The 24,124-nt window shown below is 33.7% G+C and overlaps 1 protein-coding gene across 9 annotated transcripts in view; it reads right to left on the bottom strand.

Annotated features, from left to right (window-relative positions):
• Positions 1-1,099: 1,099 nt before the first annotated feature.
• Positions 1,100-24,124, bottom strand: part of DLG1 (discs large MAGUK scaffold protein 1) — a 276,957-nt gene continuing 253,932 nt past the window's right edge. For all 9 annotated transcript variants that reach the window (XM_045539998.1, XM_045539999.1, XM_045540001.1 and 6 more), the window contains 3 exons: positions 13,304-13,413; positions 7,183-7,274; positions 1,100-2,926 (listed from right to left, as the gene is read on the bottom strand). In XM_045539998.1, the coding sequence (XP_045395954.1) occupies positions 2,820-2,926; positions 7,183-7,274; positions 13,304-13,413 (309 nt within the window). In that variant the 3' untranslated portion in view covers positions 1,100-2,819. The remainder of the gene's footprint in view (positions 2,927-7,182; positions 7,275-13,303; positions 13,414-24,124) is intronic.

Here is a 24,124-nt window from a genome sequence, read left to right as displayed (position 1 = left end):
CCCTAGGCAGTTATGGAACAAAAAGCAACCAGGAATGTGCAGCCAAATTTAAGAGGCATTTTTCTTTTTGCCAACTTAAGGATATTAAGGGGCATATCAAAAAATAGGAATTTCATAAATCATTTGCAAATGTGTATTATTCCCTGTGCATTAGAATAGTATGCTTTTTTCTAATGAATACTGTTTCAATTTTGGTTCTAAAGAGGTTCTTTCTTTGCATGTCACTGTAACAGGGCTAGGCTGACTAGTTTCTTGGAAACAGTCTTTTCAGTTGTGATGGGAGTGACTTGTTCTATGGGTCTGTCCTTACTAATTGTCTGACTCTGGGCAAGGATTTCATCTCTTTCCTTCTTTGTAAAGGGTGCTAGAATGGCAATTTAAGTCACAGTGCTTTACAGAGTGGGGACTGAAAAATGAGGCAGCATAGTATATTGGATAGAATGTAGACTTGGGGCAGAGAGACTTGGACCTGAATACCAAACACTGCCATTTATTAGCTAAATCATCTTGGGCAAGTGATTCACTTAAGCCTTATAGTAGGGCTAGTAACACTTACCACTTAAAAAAAAAAAAACACTAAGTGGTAATATACTAAAGCAGCTATTGCACAATATTCAGCAATTAGTAATTTCATTATTAATTCCATACAATCTAGAAAGCTGCACAAATGTTAGTATTTTCTTACCAAATCACTTAACAAGGACAACCAGAAAGCAATGTTAACATAATTTTAACACACAAATAGCATCATTTTATAACCTCTTTATATTCTGCAACATGTGACTATTTAGTAAAGACTTTAAAATGGTTTATGCTGGGGTGTTGCTGTAAGGTGATTTCTGAAGCTCTTGAGATTTTACAACAATTTTCTTCTATTATGTTCACCTTTGGCAACAACCTACTATATTTGTGTAACAGCTATAGTATATATGTATTTCAATGTGTTAAAAGTTCCAAAACCCACAGAAGAAATCTTGATTAGGTTGCCTAATGGCTTTTGAATTCAATTTATAAATTACATGATGCCTCAAATTGTTCCAAGAAAATGTGAGCATATAAGATAATTTTTGCTTTCAAAATTCAAGACACATTTAACATATGAATTTTACAATAAAGTTTATTAGCTGTTCTCCTCTTCTTCATAAATGGAATGGATAATGTTGATAATTCTTTACAAACCAGTACTCATTTTTTTTAAGAAACTATAACGAGGAGGTTGTCAAAAACAAATATTTAATAAACAACTCCAAAGACCAATGGGAAGCCAAATGATATTATTAATATAAAGGACCAGAGAAATTGACTTCTGAAGTAGTTTCTACCTTTCACTAAAATTTCTTAAAATTGCTCAACATGAAGATCTGTGCAACCCTAGTGCAGAGCAGCAGATGAAAGTTGTCTGAGGGAAAAACACACACATAAATGGAGCTTTTGCCTGTTTTCCTATTAATAAAAGGAAGAGAACTAGAAGGAAAGGCAGAGAACCAAACTCAAACTTGATGACAAGAACAGCAAGGACAAAAAAACCCAGGAACCATTTGAAAACGTCTGTAGAAAAGAGGAGAATATGCTCATACTTTTACTTACAATGTAATTTCCCTAAATGTTTCTCCTCACAACCACCATACCCCCATTTTCAGTTCACATGATTTAAGAGGATAAGTCTATTCAATTAATATTTAATTTAAAAACCAAACAAAAAGTTAGGAGGTGGCAAAAGAAAAAAAATATATTTTAAATATATATATATATGTTTGTGTGTGTGTGCAACTATGTAAAGAAAATAATTCCCATAGTTACAGAGTTTAGTTAAAGAAAGTTTTATATATATTTATATATATATTTTATTATAACAAAATAGGCAGTTATTATGGGTAAAATATTCATTAAAATCTGACCCCTAAGAATACACTTAAAGTTTTAGGCTATGAATTGGACTCCTTTTCCATTGCCAAAATGATTACTACATCACCACTGTATGTCTGTTTTGTCTGTATTTATGTCTATGAAATTTTCTCAACCCTCTGAGTAAACGGTAAGCTCCCTTAGCACCTAAACATGGCCTCAATTCAGAAAATGTGATGGTCATCATGTATGAACAACTTTTATAAGACACTATAAATAGTGTCATGCAAGTAGATTAAAAACATTTGAACACTGTTATTCCTAGCAAATGTGTTGGGAAAAAACCCCCCTCAAACAAACAATAAAAGACTTTAAGAACTCTTATGAAAAATGAATATCCCTTGTGAAATTATGGAAATTAACTCAGACATTAATTTTGAAATTTAAAAAAAACATATTTTCCTTATTTGTCTATAATGAAATAATTGCTTTGATAACAGAAGCCAATTGAGAAAAGGATTTGAGAGCTAATACATTGGCCAAACCATGCTATTAAAGTTAAACGTGCATAGTTGCTCAGAGTCTACTAAATCACTGATTAAAACCACTTTTTCATTTGTATTGAAATTTGAAAAGGATGCATATAAAGCTTTTCTGAAAATCTCTTAAAGTTACTTTCCCTTAAACATTAAGGAATTTTACCACAATTTCTGCGTCTCCCTGAACCCTTAATAGCTGGTCAGGCCATTCCATCTTTAGTTCTGAAAAATGGCCACAAACCAATAGTGACATAAAATAATACAGATGATAAAACTTGAAGGAGACACCAGATGTCAAAAATAAGTGCAACTGCAGACCATGATGCATGTGATATGATTCAACATGAAAGGAGTATTGAAGATAGACTCCAGAGGAAAGGGCAAAGAAGTGTCAAAATGAGATTGTGGAAAAGAGCAATAGAGAAACATCAATTTTCATAACTTTTCTTTTGCTGGAACCCAGATGTAAGGACCAGACTGTTCTTCTATGATCTGCTTCACTTGGTTGTAAATGTCTTCCAGCGTATCTCCCTGTACAATAGCTGTAATGATAGAAACAAAATCAGAAATCTCCATTAATTGTCTACTTTTGCCATTACAATTATCGGTGAAAAAGAAGCAAAATCTTAGAAATAGTTATTCATCCAGGAAGAGTCATCATTTATGTATTGTTTACTTAGGAAAAACTGTTCATTTCATTAATTTTCCTATTTGTATAATACAAAAATTTTTACTTTTAAAAATTGGTCAAAAAATGGTATTTGGTACCAGGCATGGTAGGTCATGCCTATAATCTTAGCACTCTGGGAGGCCAAGGTGGGAGGATTGCTTGAGCCCAGGAGGTTGAGACCACCCTGGGCAATAGTGAGACCCTATCTCTACAAAAACTAAAAAAATTAGCCAGGCATGGTGGTGTGTACCTGTAGTCCCAGCTACTCAGGAGGCTGAGCAAGAAGGTTGCTTGAGTCCAGGAGTTCGAGGTTACAGTGAGCTATGATGATGCCACTGCCGCCTCTAACCTGGGCAACAGAGACACTGCCTCAAGGAAAAAGAAGAAGGTATTTGGTGGTTTTTTCTTTTGCTTATTGTTTTATCACCTAAGCATGTAATAGCTTTATTCTTTTAAAACAAATTATGTATTTCCTTAACTTTTCTGATTTCTCCACAAATTTATATGGAAAAAAAGGAGGATGGGTACAGTACCGCAGAAAGCAAGCAAGCATGTCTGCGTTTCTGTGTTATTTTGTTGGGGCGGGGGTAGGATCTTGGAGGAAAAGAGTTAATTATAGATTGATATTACTTTCTTCAGTATGTTGTTATGTCAGGTACTATAGCGTAGGTGAACTGAGATACATAATCTGGCTTGTTAGTGGTTAGACTAACCACTAACTATTAAAATCAATATTGGGTAAGTTTATTTGCTGCCTAAAATAATGTGTGAATAAAAAACATAGTAACAATTACTAGTAACTATTCTTTGGGCATAGCCGAAGTTCCTGAGAACTGTGAGGAATAAAGATCAGCTAACAAAACAAAACAAAACAAAACAAAAAGTCTTGCCAGACGGCACTAAGCTTGAGTAACTTTTAAAGAAAACAGTAAATGTTTATATATAAATGAAATAATTCAGAATTATAAGTCAATAAGTCATTTATTAAGCTACAAAAAGATGCCTAGTGATTTTGGAAGAGCATCACAGATAGATTTCCCTGGTCTCAAAAACCTAGCATAAAATGTCATATGGAGATTTTAAATAAAATTGTGTATTTGATGGTCATGATTACATATGCATAAGGAGGGTGTATGTCTGTAGAGTGGGCTTACAACTTATGTAGCTAAGAATGCCTGAGTAACCAAAAATTTTAAATAACACAATTTTCACTAGTATTCGTTTTGTGAGAGTTCACATTTTGAACTAAATATAGACATGGCTTAATGTCCTTGAAGAAGACACAGTTCATTTGACAAAACACTTGGTTCATCAGTTTGGCATCCTGATGCACTCCAACAGCATATGGCAGAATCTCATAGCGTTTCATAGCGTAGGTTGACAACAGCATACAATGACTTATTTTAGGAAGAAAGCGTTACTTGGGAGTTAGCTTGTAAAACATATATATTTTGCTTACTTTGTAAATTCATTATGGAATAAAAAATTTGGAAAGCATAAGACTACAGGCACCTTAATTACATGATTAAAATTAACATCAGAAATAATGATACAAATAGACATCATAAACGTCCTGTAAGCACAAAGATTACATTATTGCTTCATTAATATCCCTGCTCAAAATGCATAACCTAAATCTAATCATTAGAAAATGTCAAATCCAAATCAAGGGGGAGGACATTCTACAAGAGAACTGGCCTGGCCTTCACTCTTAAACATTGTCAAGGTCATGAACAACAAGTAAAGACTGAGGAACCGTTCTAGATGACTAAAGAATATGATAACTTAATGCAACATGTGTCCCTGGATTGGATCTTGGGATAGGAAAAACATTTTTTTTTTCCATTTTGCTCTATAAGGTACTGGTGAAATAGTAATAATACTACTACTAGTGGAATAATAATAAGACCTATAGTTAGATGAGATGTTATCAATGTTAAATTTCTTGATTTTGACAATAGTATCACGATTATACAAGGGAATGTCCTTGTTTTGGGGGAAATACACACTGAAGTATTTAGAAGTAAAGGGGCATCTGCCTGCAACTTACTCTCAAATGTTTCAATTAAAAATGTGGTAAAATGTTAACATTTGACAAATATGGATGAACAGCATATAAAACTTCCCTGTACTATTCTTGCAACTTCTCTGTAAGTCTGAAATTAAAAAAAAAAAGCACATGGCTTACAATACAATGACACTTATCGGTACTCAGTGTGAACACCAAATATAGGCTGATCATTATTTCAAACAAACAAGTAACAACAAAAACCTATCCAATGAATAATTTAAAGGACAAACTGAATAAGATAAGATTATTAGGAATTGTTCCCCACTCTTCTCTTTTTAAACAAATAATATTTTAAAAGAAATCAAAAGACAACTAATCTTTGACAAAGGGCCAATAATATAAGATGGGGGAAAGGCCAGTGTCTTAAATATCCACATGCAAAAGAATGAAATTGGACCCTTATTTTACTCATATACAAAAATTAACTTGAAACAGATTAAAGACCTAAATGTTAAAACCTGAAACCATGAAACTCCTAAAAGAAAGCAGGGAAAAAGCTCCCTGATATTGGTCTTGGCCATGATTTTTTGGATATGACACCAAAAGCACAGGCAACAAAATAAAAAAATAATCAAGTGGGAATGCTATATATCAAATGAAAAACCTTCTACTGTACAGCAAAGGAAACAATCAACAAAATGAAAAGGCGACCTATTTAGAAAGGGAAAAATATTTGCAAAACATATAACTAATGAGGGGTTAATATTCAAAATATATAAGAAGCTCATAAAATTTCATAGGAAAAAAACTGAATAATCCATTTAAAAACAGGCAAAGGACCTGAAAAGACATTTTTCCAAAGTAGACAAATGGCTAGGAGACATATTAAACAGTGTCCAACCTCACTGATCATCAGGGAAATATAAATCAAAACCATAATGAGGTATCATCTCACACCTATTTAGATAGCTATTATCAAAAAGACAAGGGATAACAAGTATTGACAATGGTATGGAGAAAAGGGAACGCTTGTACACTGTTGGTGGGATGTAAATTACCACAGCCATTATGGAAAACAGTATGGATGTTTCTCAAAAAATTAAAGATAGAACTACCATATGATCACGCAATCCCACTACTGGGTATACATCCAAAGGAAATGAAATTGGTATGCTGAAGAGATATCAGCACTATCATGTTCATTGCAGCATAATTTACAATAGCCAAGATATGAACACAACCTAAGTGTCTGGCAACAGATGAATGGATAAAGAAAATATGGTATATATACACAATGGAATATTATCCAGCCATAACAAAGAAGGAAATCCTATCATCTGTGACAACATGGGTGAATGTGGAGGACATTATTCTAAGTGAAATAAGCCAGATGCAGAAAAGCAAATACTATATGATCTTACGTATATGTGAAATCTAAAAATGTTGAAATCCTAGAAGCACAGAGTAGAATGGTGGTTGCCAGGGACTGTGGGGTAGGAGAAATGGGGAGATGTTGGTCAAAGGGTATAAACTCTGAGGTATAAGATGAATAAGTTTTGGGGATCTAATGTATAGCATGGTGACAATAATTAATAAAGAGTAGATCTTAAGTGTCCTCACCACATACACACAAAATGGTAAGTATGTGTAGTGATAAGTGCGTTAACTTGATTCTGGTAATCAATTCACAATGTATATGTATATCAAATCACATTATACACCTTGAATATATACAGATTTTGTCAATGATACCTCAACACAGCTGGAAAAAAATAGGTCAATATTTACAAAGGATAAGAGAAAAACAGAATTGCATAGAAGAAACCAAATATCTAAATCTATTTTTCCTTTGGTCAAGTAGGAATTATTCCTGTACGTGTTGTTCTAATCAATAACCTAAGAAACACTAAATTTCAAGATTCCTCATCACCACTGTCTATGCTAGATGAATTCTCCACAGGACAAAACCACGGACCTTAAGAGTTTATTCTGAAAATGGCAGTTCTAGTTACTACTGGTAGATGTAGGCATAGTTCAGAATTCTTTTGAATGGGTCAGTTTATATGGATTCAAAGCAAAATTCTATCATAAAGGGCACTGTAACACATGGTTCCAACCTGTGAAATGTTCAGTAAACTCTTGTTCCAGTTTCATGGCCCTCTCAAACGTTTTTCTGGCTTGTTCTTCTGTTAGACGCTTATTCATTTCCCTATGCAAATAAATTTAGAAATCAGTAATTACCACATTATAATAATTTTTGAAAAAAGACATAAAACATACAATCATGAAAAGTTGAGCTCTGCTGAAAATATGAATGTCATTAAAAAGCAGATTCAGTCACTGAATATGTTGCCTCATACTTGGAATGACAGAAGGGTTCCAACACATTCTTCATTGGCTTAAAGAAGCCAAAAAAAAACCCTAAGCATTAATCTGTGACATTTTTGACTTTGATGAAAATTTTATATTAAAATATGACTTATAGATCTACCTACCAACTTATAGAAAATAAGGGGGACAATGAACATATTGAACACCACCATGAGAAGGCAATCAGAAAGTACAGTCTGGGGAAAATTTTGCAGAAGTTACCTGTTTTTTTCAACAAATAAATAGGTGGGAGGGGGGAGATGTGGAGGAAGAATCTATAGACTGAAAAACTTAACCAACTTCCATAAATAGGTCTTATTTGGAACTTGATTACAATAAAAAAATTGAAAAAACATAAACAAAACTTATGAAACAATTAGGAAAATTGGAACTATTTGATAATGTAAAAGAATTATTGTTAATTACTTTAAGTATGACAATTACAGTGATGATTTTTCTGATAAAGAATTATCTTCCAAATATATATTGAAATAAATGGATAAAATGATATGATGTCTGGGATTTGTTTCAAAATAACCTGGAATGAAGTTGCAAGGAGGTGTGTGTGTGGGGGGAAGATGAAACAAATTGGTCATAAGCTGATATTTACTGTTGTACCTGGGTGATGGGCATATAGAAGTTTAGTCCCTAAATATTTTGCCATTAAGTATGATGTTTGCTTTGATATTTTGTAGTTATTGTCTAGTGTTCTTTCATCTCACCCTACAAGATTCCCTTCAGCATTACCACTAGGGTAGGTCTAGCGGTAATGAAGTCCCTCACCTTTTGTTTATCTGGGAATGTCTTAATTTCTCCCTCATTTTTGAGGGATATTTTGCCAGATACAGGATTCTTGGTTGAAGGTCTCCCCCCTCCCCCAGTGTTTGAATACATCAACCCACTGCCTTCTGGCCTCCAAAGGTTCTGATGAAAAATCTGCTGACAATCTTACTGGGAAATCCCTTGTATGTGATGAGTTGCTTCTCTATTGCTGCTTTCAAGATTCTCTGTCTTCTCACAGTTTGATTAAAATGTGCCTCAGTGTGAGTCTCTGAGTTTAACCTGCTTGGATGTTTATATGCATGTCTTTGATCAAATTTGGGACATTTTGGGCCATTATTTCTTTAAATTATCTCTCTGCTCCTGTCTCTCTCCATTCTCCTTCTGGGACTCCCACAATGTGTATGTTGGTAGCCTGATGGTACCTCACAGGTCCCTTAGGCTCTGTCACTTTTCTTTAATCACTTTTTTTCCCTGTTTCTCAGACTCAATAATCCATCGTCTCATCTTTAAGTTTACTGATTCTTTCTTCTGCCTGCTCAAATCTGCCTTTGAATCCCTCTAGTGAATTTTTCATTTCGGTTCTTGTACTTTCCAGCTTCAGAACTTTTTTGTTTTTTTTTTTAGCTTTTGTATCTCTTTATTGGTATTCCCATTTTGTTCACATATTTTCTTGACTTTGTTCATGTCTTTTAGGTCTTTCAGCATTTTTAAGACAGTCTTACAGTCTTTACCAAGTAAGTATAACATCTGGTCTTTCTCAAGGCAGTTTCTTTTTTTTTCTTCTTCTGAATAGACCATACTTTTCTGTTTCTTTGTATGCCTTGTGATTTTTTTGTCAAAAACTGGACATTTGAATCTTATGATATGGTAACTATGGAGATCAAATTCTTCCTCTTCTCCACAGTTTGTTTTTATTTAAAACTTAACTTTATTATTATCATAGGGTGTTTCTGTGCAAGGCATCAGCCTGAGGTATAAACTTAGGGTCTTTCCAGGTATTTTCTGAGCCTGCACCTTTCCATAGGCATGTGCGGTGGGTGACTTTCTGAATCCCTCCTGTATATGAGGTTATTTTTTAGTGTCCTGGTCTGGCTCCCAAAAGGGGAAAAAGAGAAAGTGAGAAGTGGGAAGGCATTGGCCCTTTAAATCTTTAAAAGTTACTCTAGCTTCAGGGAGAGGGGCTTGCAACAATGGCAATGGGGTTTGCAACAATAGTTCCCTGTGTGTCTGTACCTCCATGATCAGAAGCAGGAATTAGCTATCACAACACAGATCCCTGATATTTGGAGGACAGGGTCCTTATTGCCCACTCTGATTCCCACAAACTGTATGCAAGCTGCTCAAGGAATGCATGCACGCCTGCCTGCTATGGGACTGAGAGTGGCGCAATGAGTAGTTGCTACCATGCTAGGAGCTGAAATTAACTTATTGAACCTTCTCCTGGAAGTGTAAGCCTTCAATAGACTTCAGAGTTCCAAAATAGTTGCATCAGACAGATTCTGCGAGTGCAATTGTTGTCTACGTGGGGAGATGGATCCCTGGTGCTTCCCACGCTGTCATCTTTCTTCTAGCTCCAACACTAATTAGTTTTTAAATGTTAAAGCAGTCTTGCATTCAAGGCATAAACCCAACTTGGTTGTTATATTTTAGCTTATTTTAAAAACTTAATTGTTGGATTCATTTTGCTTATATTTTGGTAAGGATTTTTGCATCTATGTTCACTTTAAAAGTTTTTTATTTTTTAACTATTATGGGTACATAATAGCTATATATCTCCACAGGGTACATGTGATGTTTTGATGTAGGCATACAATGTGAATTAATCAAATTAGGTTAATTGGGATATCTATCACCCTGGGCATTTAACATTCCTTTGTGTTAGGAACATTCCAATTCTACTCTTTTAGTTATTTTACAGTGTACCCTAACTTATTGTTGGTTATAGTCACTTTGTGTGTTATCAAATATTGTTCATGCTATCTAACTATATTTTTGCAACCATTAACCATCCCCACTTTATCCACCCCTCCCTGCTACTCTTCTCTGCGTCTAATACTTATGATTAAGACTGGCTTATCATTTTCTTTTCCTATAAAGTCCTTGCCAGTTTTTGGTATCAAATTAATGCTCATAAATTAGTTGAAGAGCTTGTGTAAGATTGGAATTACTACTTAGCTTTTGGTAGAATTCAGTAAGTCCTCCTGGCTTAGTATTTTATTTGTGGAAAGGCTTTTAATGACAGATTCAAGTTCTTTATAAGCACACGACTATTTAGGTTTTGTATTTTTTTTTCTTTTCTACTTCTTAACTTTTTTGAAAGTGTAAATTTCAAACACAGAATATCACAAATGTACAGCTTGATGAATTTTCAAATGTACACATACCTGTGTACTTAGTACTTAAATCAAAATATAGAACACTACTAGTACCCCAGAATCTATGTGTGCTCACTCTAGAGTCATTAATTCACCCTTAAAGGGTAACCTCTATTTGACTTCCATAAGCAATGATTAAATTTGGACTCACAGAATATGTTTATTTTTAGGTTTGAGGTTTTTGTACTCAAATTATGTTTATGAGATTCTTTCACACTTTTGCGTGTAGATGAAGACTGCCCATTATCATTTCTGTAGAATGTTTCATTGTGAATATGTCATAATTTATTTATGTATTCTACTGCTGATAGGCATTTGGGTAGTTTCTAGTTTTTGGCTATTTTGAACAGCACTGCTGTCAGCAACCTGGTACCTGTCTTTGTTAAGCATATGTAAGCATTTCTACTGAGTATGCATCAAAGAATAAGACTTCTGGGTCATAAGTTATGTGTACGTTCAGTTTTAAGAGATACTGTAAAAAGTTTACCAGTATGGATATACCAATTTACACTCCTAACATTGTTATGAGCTTCAGTTGTTCCACATCCTTGCCAACATTTGATATTTTCTCTTTCATTTCAACTATTCTAGTGTGTGGGTGGTAGTATATGACAATGTGGCTTTAACCTGCATTTCCATGATTAATGGAGCACCATCTCATACGTTTATCTGGAGATCCTCTTTTATGACATGTCCAAACCCCTTGCCCATTTTTCCACTGGGTTACATTCTGTCAACATTCTTAATGTTTACTGGATGTGTAGTGATATCCTTTTTCATTCTTTTTTCTAAGACATTATTAATATATGTATTTTTTAACATCCCATAATGCACACGACTTCATTTCATTCTTGATATTCATATGGCTTCTTCTTTATTTTCTTTTCTGGATCATTTGAATGGTTTATTATATTTTCACAGGAAACACTTTTGGCTTTGTTGATCCTCTCTTCTGTACGTTTGTTTGCTATTTCATTAATTTCTGCTCTTCTATCTTCTTTTCTTTTTTTTTGAGACAGAGTCTCGCTCTGTTACCCAGGCTAGAGTACCGTGGCGTCAGCCTAGCACACAGCAACCTCAAACTCCTGGGCTCAAGCGATCCTCCTGCGTCAGCCTCCAGAGTAGCTGGGACTACAGGCACATGCCACCATGCCTGGCTAATTTTTTGTTTCTATTTTTAGTTGCCCAGCTAATTTTTTTTTCTATTTTTAGTAGAGACAGGGTCTCGCTCTTGCTCAGCCTGGTCTCAAACTCCTGAGCTCAAATAATCCTCCCGCCTTGGCCTTCTTGAGTGCTAGAATTACAGGTGTGAGCCACCACCCCTGGCCTCTTCTATCTTCTTTGAGTTTGACTGATATTTTTCTAATTTTTCAAAATCTTAGATTTTCAACCTTTGTTTCCTAATATTTGATTTTCAACATTCTTTTCTAACATTTAAGGCTGTGTATGTTCCTTTGACAAGGTTATGACATCCTCAAATTGATTTACTTGGAAATTTCATTATTATTCAGTTCAAAACATTAATTTATTCTATGATTTCTTCTTTGACTCATTCAGAATTATAATGCTTAGTTTCCAAATATAAGGATTTTTCCAGTTATCTTCTTATTATTGGTTTCCAGTTCAATTTCATTACAGTCAGAAAGTATTTGTTTTCAATCATTTTAAGTCTGTGGTCCAGCATATGATCAGTTTTGGTAATTGCTTCATGTGCACTTGAAATCTATGTGTGTTTTGCATGTTGAGTGCAGTGTTTAACATATGTCAGGTAGGTAAAGTTTTTGTTTTGTTCCATATCCTTACTGAATTTTTGTTTGTTTTCTTATTTGATTATGTCCTGACAGATGTGAAAAGATCCCCCATCATGATTCTGGAATTATCTTTTTGCTCTGTATAGTTGTCAATTTGTGCTTTATATATTTTGAGACTGTGCTATTAAGTACAAACAAATGCATAAATATATGTTCCTGATAAACTGAATCTTTTATTTTTATAAAATGTCTCTTCTTTATCTCTAGTAATTCTTGCCTTAAAGTATACTTTGACAGTAATATAAAAATCAGCTTACTTTTAGTTAATGTTTATGTGGTATTTCCTTTTCTACTCTTTTACTTTCAACCTTTCCAGTCTAATATTTAAGGTGTGTCTTATAAAAGCAATAAATAATTCTTTACTTTTCTCTTCATCCATTCTGACAATCTCTGTTTTTTAATTGGAACATTTAGTCTGGCAAAATAGACATTAGTGTATTTATTGAAATATTTGGCTTTATTTATATATCATTTTACTATCTATGTATCTTTTTGTTCTACCTGTTCAATGTTTCTATTTGCTTTCTTCTTAATTTTTATTTAGATTCTATTTTTTGCCCTCTATTAGCTAATAATTATACATTTTTTAATTCTCTTAATGGTTACCTGAGAGCTGCACTGCCCAGTTCAGCAGCCACTAGCCAAATGTAGCTATTTAAACTTCCAGTTCTAATACATCACCTTTAGTAATACTGATGATGATGATGATGATGATGATGATACTTAATCTCATAGTGCTTGTTTAATCCTCACAACACAGTTTGAGGTGAGTATACATACTACTATATTATTATCTCCATTTTATAGATGAAGAAACTAAGATGTAGGGAGGGTAAATAAATTATCCAACAGTGACTGAATTTGTACTCAGAGGCTATGCTTTAGACTTTTATACTTACATGATATTTTCCATCGATTTGGGTTTAATAAAAATGGAGATTGGGTAAAGTTGTGCAATCTGTAATCTCTTTATGGCATTTCCGGACACATCAAGGATACAGTGTTTGCCCTAAAATAGAAGAAATAAAGAAAAAAAACAAATGAACCAAGTATTTTCAATTATATCAAAGGACCATTTTCTATAGGTGCAAATTCTGGATATGATATGTTTGGATCCTTGTACACTTTAAGCAAATTTGTCATTTCTTTTAGTAAATTTTAGATGGGAAATGAAATAATGATAATGATTATGAATAATTTGCCATTTCCAAATAAATATTATATTGAAAAAGGAATGAAAATACAGTTCCTATACTCCTAGACTTTATAGACCAGTAATCTCTCAAAATGGTTATTGAAATAGGGTTCCTATGTTTAATTTTGTCTAGAAAGGGCATTTGAAAAAAAAGATGGACGCTTGAGGCCTGGAGTTTAAGATCAGTCTGAGCAACATAGCTAGACCTTGTCTCTACAACAACAAGTACAAAAACAACAACAACAACAACAACAACAACAACAACAACAAAAATGCCAGGCGTGGTGGTGCACACCTCTAGTCCCAGCTACTTGGGAGGCTGAGGCAGGAGGATCAACTGAGCCCAGGAATTCAAGGCTGCAGTGAGCTATGATTGTGTCACTGTACTCCAGCCTGCTTGGCTGAGAGAGACCCTATCTCTAAATAAAACAAAACCAACTACAACAACAAAAGAATATATAATCAACAGAGGGTAAAAGTCCTCAAATAAAGGCAAATCTTTTAAATTGAATAAATTTAAATTTGTAAAACCTTACTATCACTACTCTATTTTTCTATTTCTCATTTTACTGGGGACTGACAAAAACTTTATTATAAACTAGCACTCGGGAACCCCAATTCTGGATTTAAATGACAACTTTTCTGACATGCTTAAATTCACTGACAAAGGCCATTTGGGTTTTTAGTATAGATGAGCATTTCCATGTTAAACTGGGTAGTACTTATTTTATAATTTGTCAAATAGACTTTATTATAACATATTTTACGTCAGGTACTCCCCCATAATGCATCTTCTAATTTAAGGGCTTGAGTCCGTGTTAGTAAGTGATAATTTCAATTTAGTGGGTATATTTAAAATAAAAAATTTAGTATTATAAAATATTCCAAACATATATAAAAGTAAATAGATACCCATGTGCCCATTATCTATTTTTATCAGATATTAGTATTTTACATGACTGCTTAAAAATTTAAAAAAATGGACACTAAAATATTAACATTCTATCATGTTTGCTTTCTGTTTCTATATACGTGCATAATAGTTTGAGTAAATTGTAGACATAATACTCCTTTACCTCATATTTCCTAAAAACAATGGTATCTCTTACATAATCACAAAATAATTCTAGTTGGACATCTAATGTTCCTTACTGGGAAAAAAATTTTCCTGGTCCAGGATCCAATTCAGGATCACACATTGCACTGAGTTGTAAAGTTTCCTTAGTCACCGTTAATCTTAACAGTTCCTCACTCTTAGTTTTTCTTGGTATTTTTGAAGAGTACCGAACATTTATTTTATAGAATATGGCTCAATTTGGGTTTGCCTGTTTCCTTACTATCAGATGGTAGGTTACACATTTTTGGCAGGTATATTAGAGGCATGATATTGTGTCCTTTTCAGTTCATATCAAGGAGGTATATGATACCTATTTGTCCCATTACTTGTGATGTTAATTTTGATTGCTAGTTTAAGATTTTATCTGCCAGGTTTCTTACTATAAAATTAATATTTTTGTCTTTGTAACTGGTAAGTATTTTGGGAGAAGACACTTTGAAACTATGTAAATATCCTGTTTCTCATCAAATTTTCACTCATTAATTTTAGCATACACTGATGATTCTTGCCTGAAACAATTATCACCATTGTAGTTTGCAAAAGAGATTTTTCTAATTTCATTCCTTTACCTTGATTAGTAGACATTCTAATATAAGGCAAAGCTTTCCCTTCTATCCATTTATTTATTCATGTACAGGTGTGTCCTTGACTTATGATGGAGTTATGTCTCATAAACCCATTATAAGTTGGAAATATTGTAAGTTGAAAATGCATTTAATTCACCTAACCATCATAGCTTAGCCTAGCCTACTTTAAACGTGCTCAGAACACTTACATTAGCCTATAGGTGGGGAAAATCATCTAACACAAAATCTATTTTATAATTAAGTGTTGAATATTTCAGGTAATTTATTGAATACTGTACTGAAAGTAAAAGAATGGTTGTATGGGTACTCGAAGTATAGTTTCTACTGAATGTGTATTGCTTTTGCACGATTGTAAACTTGAACCATCCTAAGTTGGGGACCATCTGTATTTATTTATATCACTATGGACTCTTAGATTCTTATTTTATTCTAAGTGTTACAATCTGTTATTATCATTTATTTTGATATTCAAATTATCCCAGATTTGGCCAGTGCGTGGCCCTACAGGTTGGCTCTTGTGTCTTTTTTTGGACATACTCTCATCTTTCTTTTGAGTACTTCCTTATTTTTCCAGCATAGCAAAATGCCCTACGCTCACGGTACTTTTCCAGTTCTAGCTCTGGAATTAGCCATTTCTCCAAGGAGCTCTGTATCTTTTTAATAAAGAATGATATTTAGAAGCCAAGATCTGGGCACTAGATATTCTTGCTCTAGGCATTCTTAGTGGATGGAGCAAATAAACGTGTGTGTACATAAACACGTCTATCTATATGAAAATTCATGGGTTTATATGCATAGTTCTAATTATCTAGTATCTCTAATCCAATATCACAGAGTTCATTTTCAACAATGACAAACCTGGCTCCTACTATTGTCAATGTATTAGCTTATTTGCTCAACCCTAGAATACATATTAGTTTCAGAACTATTAGCTCATATCACTCTGAGAAACAAACTAATTGGAGTTCAATATTTGTTTACAGATCTTTTTGTCTTTAGCCTGTGTTCAAGATTATTGGAGGCCAGGTGCAGGAGGATTGCTTAAGGCCAGGAGTTTGAGACCAGCCTGAGCAAGAACAAGAACCCGTCTCTACAAAAAACAGAAAAAAAAAGAGCTGGGCGTGGTAGTGTGCACCTGTAGTCCCAGCTATTTAGGAGGCTGAGGCAGGAGAATCGCTTAAGCCCAGGAGTCTGAAGTTGCAGTGAGCTATGACGACACCACTGTACTCTAGCCAGGATGACAGAGTGAGTCTCTGTCTCCAGAAAAAAAAAAAAAAAAAAAAAGTGTTGTGATTAAGACTCCTCTCTTTGCCTTCAATATAGTTAATTTATTCATTTGAAATATAGTTAGCTTCATTTAATTTCTGTTTGTGTATCATTTTGCTTTTCCCTTATCTTTCCTTGTTGATTTTATTTATTTTATTTTTTATTTTATTTATTTATTTATTTATTTTTGAGACAGAATCTCACTCTGTTGCCCGGGCTAGAGTGCCGTGGCATCAGCCTAGCTCACAGCAACCTCAAACTCCTGGGCTCGAGCAATCCTCCTGCCTCAGCCTCCCGAGTAGCTGGGACTACAGGCATGTACTACCATGCCCAGCTAATTTTTTCTATATATATATATATATATGTTTTTAGCTGTCCATATAATTTCTTTCTATTTTTAGTAGAGATGGGGTCTCGCTCTTGCTCAGGCTGGTCTCAAACTCCTGAGCTCAAAGGATCCACCCACCTCGGCCTCCCAGAGTGCTAGGATTACAGATGTGAGCCACCGCGCCCGGCCTGATTTTATTTTTAATATTATAGAATATATAAAATGTTAACATAGTTCTAGAAGTCAAAGTTATGCAAAAATGTATACTCACAGAAATGTTACACCCCCAAATCCTTTCTACCCCATTTGAAATTCCCCATCCCTTCCACTCTTCCCTCTGTAGGTTACCAATCTCACTAGGTTCTGATTTATCCCTTCTGTGTTTATTTTCACACAACTCTGCAGATATATGTGTATTTTCCTATTTTTCTCTTCTTTCATATACGAAAGGCATCATACCACAGATATTCTTTTGCATGTTGCATTTCATTTCACAGACATCCTCTTTATTGTATCTTGTACAGCTGCAGAGAACTCCATTGTGGATAGAAAATTGATTATTCAATCACTGTCCTATATCTGGGCATTTAGATGGTTTTCAGTATTTCACCAATATAAACAATGCTGCAATGAATACCTTTCCTTTTTGCACATGTATCCTCATATTACTGGGGTATATCTTTGGGGTAAATTCCTAGAAGTGGAATACTGGTTAAAGTTAAACATTCCCAAATTCTACTCTAAAAGGCAGTATCAATTTGCATTTCCACCAGTAATGCTTGAATGTATGTTTCCCCTGAGCTTCACCAAGAAAATGTCTTTTCATATTTTCTCCCCTATCTGATTGATACGTGAGAACTGGAATTTTAGTGTAACTTTAATTTACATTTCTTTAAAAATGACTAAAGGTTGAGCATCATTTCTTATAATGGCAGTTTTTATATGAATTGTGTATTCCCATCTTTTGTCCATTTTTTATCATTGGGTTTCTGGTCTCTATTCTAAGAGTCTTTATATATTGGGAATATAAATCCTTTTCTTGCAAATTTTTTCTCTATCAGTTATCTTTTGACCTTATTAATGGTGTTTTCTAACACTTTTTAGAAAAGCTTTTTGGTCATAAAGTTTTTTCTTCTTTTTAAGTGGTCAAATTCATCTTTTATTGTATCTGAATCTTGAATCATGGTTAAAAAAAAACCCTTCCCTATGTACAGGTTATGTTTTCTTCTGTCAATTGTATTAGAACTAATATTTGTGCACGGAATGAAGTATGGACCTAACTTATGTTTCTTCCAGTTGTCCCTGCATCATTTATTAAAAAGCCCATTATTAAAAGCCCCAGTGACTTGATACGGCATCTTTATCATACACTGTATTTCTATATGCACCTGGGTCTTTACTAGATTGTCTTTTCCATTCTCCTGGTCTGTTTGACTATTCATGTACTAGTACCATACTGTTTTAATTAAAAAGATATTAAGTATACCTTAATATCTGGTAGGGCTGGAGGCCCATGTAGCTTTACTTTTTGTGTTGTCCTGGTTTCTCATATGAACTTCGATTTGACTTGTCTAGCCCATAAAAAAGTGAGCAGGTATTTTTATTGCGATTGTGTTTACATATAAATTAACTTAGGCAGAATTGACAGCTTTACAATACTGAGTTGTCCTAGGCAAGAATGAGGGATATCTTTTCCATTGTTCAAGCCTAACATAGTGTCTTTCAGGAGTGTTTTACAGGTTTCCTCACACATGTCTGTGTATTTCTTATTAAGTTTACTAAGTAATTTTATAGTCTAGTTCCTATATTATAAATGGGTTTTTTTCTACCATCTTATCTTCTAGCTGGTTATTGTTCAGGTACATAAAGGCTATTAGTTTTTACATATTAATTTTATTAAATGCTACTTTGCTCTAGTCTCTCATTTATAATAGTCTTTAATTTTATAATGGACTTGTGTTTGTTCCAATAAGGATTTAAAACTAAAAATAGCTACTTAGTCATTCATTCATCCATCTCAGTCCTCCTATACTTCTTAAAAATAATATCATTCCTTATATTTCTCTCGTTTTTCCCAGGAAAGAGACTGAATTCTGCCAAAGGCATTTTCAGCTTTTGGATTTCAGATTCTTCTCTTTAGATCTGTTAGTACGGTAGATTACATTTATGGATTTTCCAATATTGAGCTGACCTTGAATTCCTTTAATCTCAATTGGTCATGGTATATTATATTTATAATATAATATTGAGTTGTTTGCTAAAATATTTAATAGTTTTACACTAATATTTGTGATTTTAGTTTGTGATTTTTTTCTGTCTTCATCAGGTATAGACACCAATATTATACTTGCTTCACAAAAAGAATGGGAAAGCTTTCCTTGATTTTTCATACTCTTGAATAGTTTATGGAGCTTTAAAGCTATTTAACCTTTGAAGATTTTGTAGACTTACCCTGTGAAGGCATCTGGGCCTGCTGCTTTTTGTGGAGTAGTTCCCTAATAACTTGCTGTTTTTCTTCTAAAGAAACTGATTAATCTACCTCTAATAGGTCAATTTTGATAAACTGTATTTTCTAAGGAAATTATCCATCTATCCAAGTTTTCAAATTTATTTATATAATGATGTACAAAGTAGTCTTTTATGATTTTACTTATAATGTTTTAATAGCTAATCCTGTTTCAATTATTTGTGATTTTCCCTTTTTAAAAAAACCAGGTTAGCTGGTAGCTTGTCTGTTGTGTTAATTTTTTTAGATTTTCTGTTTTTCTATACTCTACCTACTTTATAAATTTCATTTAAAAAATTTTTATTATTATAAAAAGAATATATGTCAGTGACAAAAAAAATTTAAATAATTCAGAAAGGATCTAAAACTTTCCCCCAAAGCACCAAGAGGACTGTTAATTTTTTAAAAAGTAGCTTAATTAAAGCATACATGTCATACAATAAACTGCACATACTTAAAATACACAATTTGATAAATTTTGACATGTATATACACTCTGAAATCATCGCTACTATCAAGGTAATAAATGTATCAATCACCCCCAAAAGTTTCCTGATGTGTCTTTATAATACCTTCCTTCCAGCCCTCCCCAACAAACATTGGTCTGCTTTCTGTTACTACAGATTAGACTGAAACTTCTAGAACTTTATATAAGTAGAATCATTCAGTTTATACTCCTTCGTTGTCCAGCTTCTTTCACTCATAATTATTTCGGGCTTCAACCATGTTGCTGTATATATCAATAGTTTATTCCTTTTTAATGCTGAGGAGTATTCCATTGCATGGATATATCACACTTTGTTTATCCATTCACTGGTTGAGGGACATTTGGATTGTTCCAGTTTTTGTCTACTAAAAACAGCGATGCTATGAACATTCATGTACAGGTATTTGTATATACATATGCTTTCCTTTTTCTTGGGGAAATACCTAGAAGTGGATCATATGTTAGATGCATGGTTAAACTGTTTTTCAAAGTTGTATCATTTTATATTCCCATAAGCAGTGTGACAGTTGTATTTGTTCCACTGTGTTTGCCAAAACTTGCTATGGTCAATTTAAAAAAATTTAGCCACTCTTGGCCTGGCGCAGTGGCTCACACCTATAATTCTAGCACTCTGGGAGGCTAAGGTGGGAGGATTGCTTGAGGCCAGGAGTTTGAGACCAGCCTGAGCAATACAGTGAGATCCGTCCCTACCAAAAAAAAAAAAAAAAAAAAAAAAAAAAAAAAGTGGTCTTGGTGGTGCACCGTCTAGTCCCACCTACTTGGGATGCTGAGGTAGGACTGTTAGAGCCCAGGAGTTTGAAATTGCAGTGAGCTATGATGATGCCACTGTACTCTAACCTGGGCAACAGAGCAAGACCCTGTCTCAAAAAATTTAGCCATTTTAATGGGTGTATAGTAGTACCTCATTATGGTTTCAATTTGCATTTCCCTAATGACTAATGATATTGAGCACCTTTCCATGTGCTTATTTGCCATTTGTATATCTTCTTCCTCTAAAGACTTCTTTGGTGCTTGGTACCATTTAAATCCTTTGCCCATTTTTAAATTGGGTTATTTTTCTTTATTGTTGTGTTGTAAGAGTTCTTTATATAATCTGGATATAAGCTTTTAAAATCAGATAAATGATTTGAAAATATTTTCTCCTACTATGTGGCTTGTCTTTTTATTAACACTGTTTTTTTCAAGAGTTTTAATTTTGATAAAATCCTATTTACCTTTTCTTTCTTTTATGGACTGTGTCTTTGGTACAGTATCTCAGAAATCTTTGCCTAACCCAAAATCATGATGACGTTCTCCTATGTTTTCTTCTAGGTTTACACTTTTAGGCTTTACATTTATGATTCACTTTGAGTTAATTTTTGTAGATGGTAAAAGGTGTGGCTAGTCAGTTGTTCTGGTACTGTTTAAAGACTATCCCTTTCTCCACTGAATTGCCTTTGCACCTTTGTCCATATATATGTGGGTCTATTTCAGGATTCTTTTTTTTTTTTGAAACAGTTTTTCTCTGTCATCCCAGCTAGAGTGCAGTGGCATGATCATAGCTCACTGCGGGAGCCACCGCACCTGGCCTATTTCAGGATTCTTTAATGTGTTCCTTCAATGTATTTGTTTGTCTTCATGACAATACCACATTGCCATGATTATTGTTCTTTTAATAATAAGTCTTGAAATCAAATAGTGTGCATCCTTCAACTTAGTTCTTAAGACTGTTTCAGTTGTTCTAGGTTTTTTGTATTTCCATATGAATTTTAGAGTTAGTAAGCCAATTTCTACAAAAACATATGCTGGGATTTTGAATGGGGTTATACTAAGCCTAGAACCTCAATTTGGAGAGAACTGATATTTAAATCACATTGAGTCTTTCAATCCATGAAGATAGTATATGTCTCCATTTATTTAGGGTTTTTTTTTTTTTTTTTTTTTGAGACACAGTCTTGCTCTGTTGCCTGGGCTAGAGTGCTGTGGTGTCAGCCTCGCTCACAGGAACTTCAAACTCCTGGGCTTAAGTGATCCTTCTGCCTCAGCCTCCAGAGTAGCTGAGACTACAGGCATGCGCCATCATGCCCGGATAATTTTTTCTGTATATTTTTAGTTGTCCAGATAATTTCTTTCTATTTTTTTTTTAGTAGAGACAGGGTCTCACTCTTGCTCAGGCTGGTCTCGAACTCCTGACCTGGAGCGATCCTCCCGCCTTGGCCTCCCAGAGTGCTAGGATTACAGGCGCCCAGCCACCGTGCCTGGCCTCAAAGTTTTTAAAAATTTCTTTTGATAACACTGTAGATTTCTGTGTACAGATCTGTGTTATCTTTTATCATATTTATATGTATTTAATATTTTTGAAGTTACTATAAATAATACTGTTTATTATTAAAACTTTAATTTCTATTTCACTGCTAGTATATAGATACAAGATTAATTTCTGTCTAACGATTTTGTATTCTGCAACCTTGGTAAACTTAATATTAGTCTAGTAGCTTTTTTGTAGATTCAATGAGATTTTTTTACACAGAGAATCATGACATCTGCAAACAAAGACAACTTCTTCCTTTTTAATCTGGATTACTTTCTTTCTTTCTTTTGCTTTATTGCACTGGTTAGAACCTCTAATACAATGCTGAAAACAAGTGGTCAAAGTAGACAGTCTTGACATGTTTCTGAACTTTGGGAGAAATAATTGATTTTTTTTTAAACCATTAAGTATGATGCCAGCTATAGGTTTTTTTTGTAAATGTACTTTATCAGGTTGAGGAAATTTCTTTTCTATTCAGAGTCTGTGGAGAGGTTTTCAATCAAGAATGGATTTTGGATTTTGTCAAATGCTTTTTGGCACTATTGAAATAATCATATGGCTTTTCTCTTTTAGTTTAATATGGTAAGAATTACACTGATTTTCTAATGTTAAATTTATCTTGCATTCATTGGATAAATCCTACTTGGTTAAGACATGTTATACTTTTTACAAGATATTAAATTTGCTAAAATTTTGGCATTTATGATCATGAAGGATAGTGGTCTGTAGTTTTCTTTTTTTTGAAATGTGTTAAGTTTCGAAATCTAGGTAATGCTTGGGAAGTATTCCTTCCTTTTCAATTTTCTGGTAGAAAATTTCTAGTTAGCTCTGCCTTTTTGTTTTTGATTTCCTAATAATTCATAGCTTTACTATACTGTGATCAGTGTTATTTATAATATTACTACTTTATGGAACTTCCTAATATTTTCTATGGAAACTAATATATGATTATTTTTGTTGAATTTTCCTTATGAGCTTGAAAAGGTATATTCTCTATTATCAGAGTTTAATATTTCATATTGATTATATTGTTTAAGTCTTCTATATCCTTTATTATTTTTTTTCTTTGTCTTGTACTGACAGTTTTGTTAAGGTATCAACCTCTTTTTAGTTTTTTCTCCCCTGAAGAGTTACCCTTCCAAAACTGCCTCTCTTTGAGTCCCTGGTGTGCTTTCAGATTCCTTCCCTACTCTGATCTAGCAGGACTTCTTTTCAGTAATTTTACACTTAGGGTGGACCTTCTCTTTCTGGCAGTGATTTTTAGATCACTCAATCTTAGGCTTACTGTTTGCTTTCGTCTTTTCTTTTTCATGCATGTTTTCCTAGACTGCTTTCAATCTCTATAAGGTTTGCACAGGAAATAGTCTGCTGGGATTTGGTATTTACTTTTCTATTTATCAGTAATTTAAAGTTTAGATATTATGTGTCTTTTAGTTAGGCTGAGGGTGTGGTTTCTAAATAAATGAACATTCCGCTGAAAGCTAAAGCTCCAATTTCCTTTCCTCTCCTCCCAAAGGGTAACCACTGGATAGTGGCTATATATATTTACCTGAAGTATGTATGTACCATTTCCATGCATGTTTTTATGTTTATTAAGTATATACAAGCTGTTTTGTATTTTTAAAAATTTACATAAATAATATCAACTGTACGTATCATTTGCAACTTGATTCATTCACCATTATTTTGAGATTCATCAATGTGGATACAATACCTAACTAGTGGATATACTAGTTTATTCATTCTAGCTGCTACATCCCACCACATAATAAATAACACTTAATTATTTATTCCCATTCCATTTTCCACTATTACACTATGAACGTACTTATATGTACATTCCTTGTGTGTAAATCTGTATTTAGCTATCAAGAAGGTATGCATGTATGTAACCATAGGGTATGTATGCACATTTATTAGGTA

Source organism: Lemur catta, chromosome 1, assembly GCF_020740605.2.
Source record: "Lemur catta isolate mLemCat1 chromosome 1, mLemCat1.pri, whole genome shotgun sequence".
Lineage (NCBI taxonomy): Eukaryota > Metazoa > Chordata > Mammalia > Primates > Lemuridae > Lemur > Lemur catta.
The sequence above is the reverse complement of the archived record's forward strand: the minus strand, read 5'-3'. Positions and strand labels throughout refer to the sequence as shown.